This window comes from Amphiura filiformis, chromosome 20 (genome assembly GCF_039555335.1).
Source record: "Amphiura filiformis chromosome 20, Afil_fr2py, whole genome shotgun sequence".
In the NCBI taxonomy this organism is placed as follows: Eukaryota; Metazoa; Echinodermata; class Ophiuroidea; order Amphilepidida; family Amphiuridae; genus Amphiura; species Amphiura filiformis.
In genome coordinates, this window is record NC_092647.1 from 27,457,012 (window position 1) to 27,466,220 (window position 9,209).

Genomic DNA, 9,209 nt, shown 5'->3' on the forward strand with positions numbered 1-9,209 from the left:
CCCGGGTAACGCTAAATGTTACACAAAGTTTCTTATAACGAAATTGAAAGTCTAAAACAGATTTTGTGAAAGAGACTAATTACTATAGCGGCTAGACTACGTGCAGTCCCGCTTACGCATATCTTATTACGAACATTAACTTTTCGTTTACGACACGAATACGTGAAGTACTGGATGTGATCCAAACTTCATGAACCTCGGTTTACAAATATATTTACAACATTTCAAGAACTTTGATCTATTTTAAAGTTCAAAGAATATAATTCTTTTGTTACTAGCTCTTATAGTATTTTATATAGACTAGGCCTAGTTGTTTGTTTTAAAGTTACATTTGTTGCCTAACTTTTATAGTATTTTATATAGTTGTTTGATAAAAGTAAAATTTTTGTTACACTTATATTCATAAAATTGTTATTTTGTACTTTATATTGTTGTATTTCATACAGATAGTTAACAGTTTCAATAATCGTTTAACGTACCATTATATTAAGGTTTGAAGTTACTAGTTTTACTTAATCGCATTCACCAGCTTTGCAAATTCGTTTGCAAACTATCGTTGATATTCATCTTAATATTGAAAACAATTACATTTTTGCTTTAAGACATTATATCGTTGTACCTGAAATAAATAACAATGCCACGTCGTTCAGCAAAGTCACGTGCCAGAAAGAGCTACTACGCTAGCAATCAAAACAAAACAACTTCTCATGATACTGAGAACAAAAATATATTATCTTATGATGTAAAGGAAAATGAACAAAATGTTAATAGAAATTATGATCTTAATATGGACGCAGTTGAAATCATAAGTGAAACCGGCATAAAAGTAAATTATGCAAAAAGAATCTTTGGGAATTTTAATCAAGGAGATTTCCAATTCAGTGCCGAATCCAGAGGCGTTCAGTGTTCGTGCAATGCACTAGCAATGCTTTGTTGTATTCAAACATTTTGCCTGAAATAACATCCAACAATATAGATAGCATTTTGCGATGCGGTGATGAGTTGTACAAAGTCACATCTGAGAAAGTTATGGCATCTGGTGAACTTCATAGTAGCAAATATTTATATCATGATCAATTGCCAACAAATTGCATCATTGAAACCTCATCATATTCAATTCATTACGAGAACGTAAGATATGGAACATTGGATGAACGTCTCGGTAGTGCATTTGAACCACTTGATGTTGAATTACAACAAGCGTTCATTGTGTCAAACACGAACATTTTGATATTTGGTTCTTCCATGATGGCAATCTACAAGGATACCACAACTGGATATTATGTATTTTGTGACTCGCATTCACGTGATGAATTCGGTTTTCCTACATCCGAAGGCACTGCTGTTGTATTGTTTTTTGAAAATATTGACAATTTGCATAATTACTTACAAGTGTTAGCTACCAAATTAAACCTGAACCCAAGAAACTTTGCTATTCAGCCAGTATCTGTAGAAATAAACACTACTGAATCAAACTCGAATCTAAGTCATGTGCAAGTAGACATGGAAACTGAACCAGGATGCTCCACAGAGAATACAGTTACTGATTTGACATCCACAGATATGGATGAAATCACATTAAACCATAGTCATATTGAAGAAAACGTAATAAAACCACGTAGACTTTCAAGGTACGACAAATGGTTCGCAGGTCTGCCAACAGATACACAAAATGAAATTCGAGCCCGAAAAAGGAAAAGATCGAAAGAACAGTATACATCACGAGAATATGCAAACAAAAAGAAACAACAATCAAAAGAATCGTACCAAAATCCTGACAAGGCGGACAAAAAGAAACAACAATCAAAAGAATCGTACCAAAATCCTGACAAGGCGGACAAAAAGAAACAACAATCAAAAGAATCGTACCAAAATCCTGACAAGGCGGACAAAAAGAAACAACAATCAAAAGAATCGTACCAAAATCCTGACAAGGCGGACAAAAAGAAACAACAATCAAAAGAATCGTACCAAAATCCTGAAAAAGGAGAAAAAAAACGTCAGGAAGCACGAAAACAATCAAAGAATCGTACCAAAATCCTGAAAGCAGAGAAACAAAACGTCAGAAAGCACGAAAACAATCAAAAGAATCGTACCAAAATCCTGAAAAGGCAGACAAAAAGAAACAGCAATCAAAAGAATCATACCAGGATCTGGAAAAAAAGCTGCCAAAAGGAAACTAGATTCAAGAAACAATCTGACATAGATAAGGTTGTTACAAAGTTTCAGAAATCTTGCAAAGAAGATCAGCAATTAATATACATTTGTCAAATTTGTCAACGTATATTTTTCAAAAAGCAGGTTAAAGCATTATATAGAGACAGATACGACCAATCAATTCTTAGGCAAAGTTTGTCAATCAACATCAATATTAACAATTTTCCTGTGATGATAGACAAACATGACAACAAAACTTGGATCTGTGATGCATGTCATCAAAACGTCATGTCCAAACACATCCCGAAATTAGCAACTGTGAACGGTTTAGCCTTGTACGAACAGCCTCTAGTATTGTCGCAGTTGAATATGCTAGAAAGACATCTTATTTGTCCTGCCTTACCATTTATGAAGATGATTCCGCTTATAAAAGGTGCCAAAAAAGAAATTAGCGGACAAGTTGTATGCGTCAAAGCTGATATCACCAATACTGTTCAATGCTTACCACGACTGCCAACAGATCAAAGCCTCATCAGAGTCAAATTGAAAAGGAAATTAGAATATAAAGGACACCATATGTGTCAGGATGTGAATCCAACTAAAGTGAGAAAAGCGCTATACTGGTTGAAGGTCAACAATCCCGAGTATCAAGATATTGACATAAACTTTGACGACTTTGATACTATGCTGGACGATCAGTTGCTTCGTAATCTACCTCAGCAAGATCAAGAGAGCGACGATCATACAGATGAAAGAATGTCCCAAGTAGCACCGACTGAAATTCCAACAATGAATGATGACATAGATGACAAGCACGATGATTCCAGTATTGAATGCATGGAATATTATAATAATGATGATTACTTGGACTATGATAATGATGTCAGCTATCACGTTGATGTTAACCCAAGCAGTATTACAGGTTGTAATGCAGATTGTACTGATACTATCAAACATGATGCAGAATATCCTATTGCAGAGTCATCTGATCTCAATATTGAGGATAATTTGAATGATAACATGCAAGATGGAAATGATGAACAATTTGGCAATGATCAGCAAGATCAAAGTGATCAAAACAACGAAAATGATATATCAGATGAAGTCGACGACATAACAAACACATCAGCACCATTATATTCGTTTCTACATCCCGTGGATTTTACTCAGTACCTTGCAGACAAACACAACGAATCAATATTATCCCTGGCTCCTGGTGAAGGAAACAGACCTGAAAAAGTTTTAAAAATGGAGGCAAAGTGCTTTCCTGCTGAATTTCCCGATGGTAGAAACACTTATACAGAAGAAAGAAAACAGAAACTATCACCTTCACGTTATTTTAATGCTAGACTGTTTTCAGCTGATAATAGATGGGCCAGGAATCCCGAATACACATTTTTCGCTCTCTATGCAACAGAGGTTGATCAGATTAATTCCAATGTATCTATCGCTATTAGAGTAGGATGTACGAAGACTGCAGATGGAAAAAAACTAACTGCATCTATGTTTCGAGATCATGAAGAAGTCAAGAAACTTATCAAAAGGGACCAAGGATATAGATTCCTTACTCAAATTAGAGGGACACCTGCGTACTGGGAAAAGTCAAAGCGAGATCTGTTTGCAATGATTCGACAGCTAGGAATCCCAACATGGTTTGTTACATGTAGCGCTGCCGACAGACGTTGGATCGAAATAGACAACGGTATTCTTATATCACAAGGAAAACCACCCATGACAGAAGACCAGCATAAAAACATGACATGGGAAGATCATTGTAGTATAATCATGTCCAATCCAGCAGCAGCAGCCAAAATGTTTCAACAAAGAGTGCGTACCTACATTAATAATGTGATTATGTCGAAAGCCAATCCAATTGGAAATGTCGAGGACTATTACTACAGAACAGAATTTCAACAACGAGGTTGGCCTCACATTCACATGGTGATATGGGTTAAAGATGCACCAAAGTCCAAAAAGGACGACCCTGATAACGACCACACAGTCACTGAATTTGTTGACAAGTATATTTCTTGCGAACTTCCACCAGAGAGTGACGAAGAACTACATGAAATAGTGACAACTGTACAAATGCATACCAAAAACCACACAAAGTCATGCAGAAAGACTGGAAAAGTATGTCGCTTTAATTTTCCAAAACCACCATCCAACAACACCTTTATTTGTAGACCTATTGATGGAATTGAAGGAAATGAAAACGATCCTAGTTACATAGCAGCGCTAGCCGAAAGAGGTGAAGAAGAAAAGAAAGCAAAAGAAACGCTAAAGAAAGTGTGGGAGCTTGTAGAAGCTACCGATGCAGATTTTAATCAAATACTCCAAAACGCAGGAGTCACACAGTCTGAATTTGAGGAATATTTAGCACTTGTTGCAAAGAAGAACACCATGTACCTCAAACGACGTGTTCAAGATCAATGGGTTAACAATTATAATCCTCATTTAATTCGCTGCTGGAATGGGAATATGGACATACAGTATGTGTTAGATCCGTATGCAGCCGCCATGTACATGCTTTCTTACATTACAAAATCCGAAAGAGAAATGTGTGACCTACTCAAACGTGCACAGAAAGAAGCAGCTGAGGGAAATGATGATGCCGTATCGGAATTGAGAAAACTTGGTACTGTTTACCTTCAACACAGAGAAATTAGCGTAATGGGTGCTATTTACCTAGTTTGCAGTATGCCCTTGAAAAAGTCGACACGAAATATTATATTTCTACAAACAGACATGAATGGGCAAAAGTTATCCTTACCATTAAACCAACTTCAAGAAAATGCAGGAAAATCTGAGCAAGTCTGGATGACATCGCAAATCGAAAAATATATAGGTAGACCAAAAACAGCAAAGTACAACAACATGTGCATGGCTACATTTTTCTCTAGTCATTACCAAGTATCAAGCAAATCAGACAACATCAATGCAAATGAAGAAACTGATGACGAAACAGATAGTGATGAAAGCAGTGACGAAGAGGAAACGCATAGTGAAGCCATGAATCAAGACAAAGCAGATAAATGTCAAAATAATCAAGTCCCCTGTGATGAACAAGCAACACAGAAACATACTAACTCTCGACGTAGCCATCAACCTATTATAAAGCTTCATACCTGTTCTGTCAAAATGCGAGAACGCACGCAAGGAAAGCCGGCTGTTATTCGCTATCCAAGAGTGTCAATGAAGAAAGATAGTGAGCGTTATCATATGAACATGCTACGCTTATATCTACCACACAGAAATGAGAATATCAAACCGACTTCATATGTTACATATCAAGATTATTATATGAAAGGTTACACACAAGTCAATGGCAAGAAAGAAAGAGTCAAAGATGTAGTTAAACATAATATGGCAGACTTTGAACCAGAAGATGAAGACATAGATGCAGCTTGGGATGCACTTCAAGATGCGATAGATCTTCAAGATGCATGGGCTGTTATAAATCCACAAGGTGAACAACAGCGCCTTGACGACGAAGTGGACCGTAACATAGTCCAAGATTCAGATGATGACTTTGTTGAAATACAAATACCTGAATTCCAGTCTCAAAACACATCTAACAAACACGATCAACCAAGGTGTGCAATTGAAACGTGCAACCCAGAAATAACAGAAGAGCAAGCAGAGTCTATGATGCGACAACTTAATGACAAACAACGGCAGCTATTTAATTATGTTTCAAAGTGGTGCGACGAGAAAACAAGAGATCGTAACGTACCCCCGTTTCATATTGTTCTTACTGGAGGTGCTGGAACTGGAAAGTCACATGTCATCAAATGTGTGAGTTATTATGCCCAAAAAGCATTTGCATCCATAACAGAATCTGTCGATGAAAGTACCGTTCTACTACTTGCTCACTTGGGAACAGCTGCTTTCAATATCTTTGGTCAAACGATTTGCACTGGCTTAAAAATACCCCCTAAATCACAAAAAGACTACAAACCACTTGCTGAACAGACTCTCAATACACTGCGTGCAAAATATCACCATCTTCAGCTAGTGATAATAGATGAAATTTCAATGGTTAGTACAACCCAACTGTCATATATACATGGACGTTTGCAGCAAATTAAGGAACATCTGATTCCTCTTACTTTGGCAATGTATCTATCTTAGCAGTGGGAGATTTCTACCAATTACCACCAATTAGCCCACCTAGACCATTGTGCTTTCCACACGAAGAAATCTTGAAAGATATCTGGAATCCTTTGTTTAAAATCGTTCAGCTTACAGAAATAATGAGACAAAGAGACGATGCTGTTTTTGCACAAATGCTCAACCGATTTCGCGTTCGCAAACGAAATGAACCGCTTCATGACGAAGACGAACAATTACTGCAATCAAGAAGAGTAAAAGACAATGTGCTCACAGCTCCTTCGAACGCATTACATTTGTTTTATGCTAACAAAGATGTTGATAACCACAATGCGGAAAAACTTGCATCGTTAAGCACCGAGAAGTATACTATCAAAGCTGCTGACGTTGACCAAAGCGATGGACGAATTATCAAAGTGCATGAAACCCCACATGAAACAACACGAATAGACGACACATCACTGACATCTTATCTAAAACTAGCTGTAGGGGCCAAAGTTATGCTCATAGCGAATGTAGACGTTTCGGATGGCCTATGTAATGGTGTTTCTGGTATAGTCAAAGGAATCGAATTCGGCAACTCGGAAAATATGCCAACCGTTGTGTATGTGAAATTTGACAGTGACCGAATTGGATTAAAATCACGAACATCACAATTTATACCACCTCACTATGCAGGATGTGTACCCATAAAACCTCGTAAAGAAACGTTCCGGGTAAGAGGAAAAACATACTCCACGACCAGAGAGCAAATTCCATTAAAACTCGCATGGGCTGTAACTATTCACAAAGTACAGGGACAAACAACCAACCAGGCCGTGATTTCTTTGAAAGGTGTCAAATCAGCCATGGCATATGTTGCACTTAGTCGAGTTACCCATCTCGAAGGAATGTATTTGAGGAACTATGATCAATCTCGAATATTCTGTAACGAACATATTGCAGACAACGTAGCAAAAATGCCTATTTGTGACTTATCGAATGCCAACAAATTGATAGAAATTGATCACAACAAATATTTCATCATCGCTCATCACAATATTCAAAGCTTACATCGTCATATAGAAGATCTCAAAAAGAATACAGAAATCAGAAAGGCACATGTAATCTGCTTGTCTGAAACATGGCTCAGCGATGACAGTAACATAGACACTATCTCAATCGACGGATACTCATTAGAATCAGTAAATTCTGGAAACGGCAGAGGTGTCGCAATGTACATTCAAAATAGTGTAACCTATACAGTCTTACCACTTCCGACCAACGAATGCGATGTACTTACTATAAGAACACACGGAAAAACAAATTTACTGATTGCGTCAATCTACAAGCCGGTAGCAACAAGTTCTAGTTTATTTAGCAAGGAAATGAATGACATAACTGCTCAAATCGAACTACTAGATAACGATTACACAGTACTAACGGGAGACTTTAATCGCAACTTGATAAAGGAAAGTATTTTGCCAGTGTTTAGATCATATGATCAAGTTATTTCCGAACCCACCACTGCTAAAGGCACTCTCTTAGACCATATATATGTTAAACCCAAGCCACGAGCATATCAAGCATCGGTTCTCACAACATGCTACAGTTATCACAATCCGACCTTTATTGCAATTAAAAATTCAGAATAAATTGTGATAATCTCCGTATGTAAAGAAATGTGTATTTAACATTTTTATCCATTATCATAAGATCACTGTTGCTTCGATAATTTATTTGAGGTCGTTTTACTAACAATCGCGAATAAATCCAAGTGCAATAATGACAATTAGGCCTATTATAATTGTGTCAACAGATTCAGACTTAAGTAATTGCGTGCTATTCCTTTGTTCCAAACCAGATAAATGTTATTATAAATATTAAAGTAACAAGTTGCAATAAAATGTAACTCTCCTTGCAAATAAAATGTAATTCTGTTCAAAATAACAGATGTAACTCTGTGTATTAAAATGTGCGAATGAATGTTAAATTGTGCAATAAAACGTATTTTTATAATTCATAGCGTCTAATAAAATTATAATCAAACACCAATATCGTTTTAGATGATTATTAAATATGAATTAACTTAATGCTTTGAGTTAAGAATTATTGAGATTCAGACTTGATTAATGGTCTGCTATTCCTTTGTTCGAAACCAAATGATTATCACTAATATTAAAATAACAAATTGCAATATAATTAATGTAACTTTATGCAATAAATGAACGAATAAATGTAACCTTGTGCAATAAAATGTATTTTCATAATTGTTATTGTTTTATTGGTCAGATTGTTATTTCTAATCATCATCATTGAAACAATATATATAGTACACATGTATTTCTTGAATTTGAAACAATTTATTAATAATTATTTAATTTTGTTATGCAATAAATGTACGAATAAATGTAACCTTGTGCAATAAAATGTATTTTCATAATTGTTATTGTTTTATTGGTCAGATTGTTATTTCTAATCATCATCATTGAAACACTATATATAGTACACATGTATTTCTTGAATTTGAAACAATTTATTAATAATTATTTAATTTTATTATGCAATGTTAATAGAGCCTCAAGCAGTGGCGCCACCGGGAATTTTCCCGAATAGTTGGGAATCTGAGGGGGGGGGGGGGGAGGGACATAAATGTGAAAATTTCCCTCAATTTGTGCCAAAAATATTAGGAGTTTCAGTGATCGTGTGTTTGATTAGAAACTGCGCGTGGCAAATCATAAGTTTACCCCGGTGACGCCGCTGCCTCTTAAGCTCGTCTACCCAGGTTAGGGCAATTTCCCCTACTTCGAAACAAGTCTTAAACCATGCATTGTGTCTTCTCTCGCAGTTGATAAACCGTTTATGACTTGTTTCTATAGATAGAAAATTGTCCTAGTAAGAAACGAGTCTTAGATTAAATACTTTGTCAACTCCCGAGTTGACAAAGTATAGCATTGCGG

At 36.1% G+C, this 9,209-nt stretch overlaps 1 protein-coding gene across 1 annotated transcript; it reads left to right on the forward strand.

Moving 5' to 3' along the window:
• Nucleotides 1-1,029: 1,029 nt before the first annotated feature.
• On the forward strand, nucleotides 1,030-6,291 carry LOC140142237 (uncharacterized). The gene has a single exon (XM_072164205.1). The coding sequence runs from the start codon at nucleotides 1,030-1,032 to the stop codon at nucleotides 6,289-6,291; it is 5,262 nt and encodes a 1,753-aa protein (XP_072020306.1).
• The last annotated feature ends 2,918 nt before the right edge of the window (nucleotides 6,292-9,209 follow it).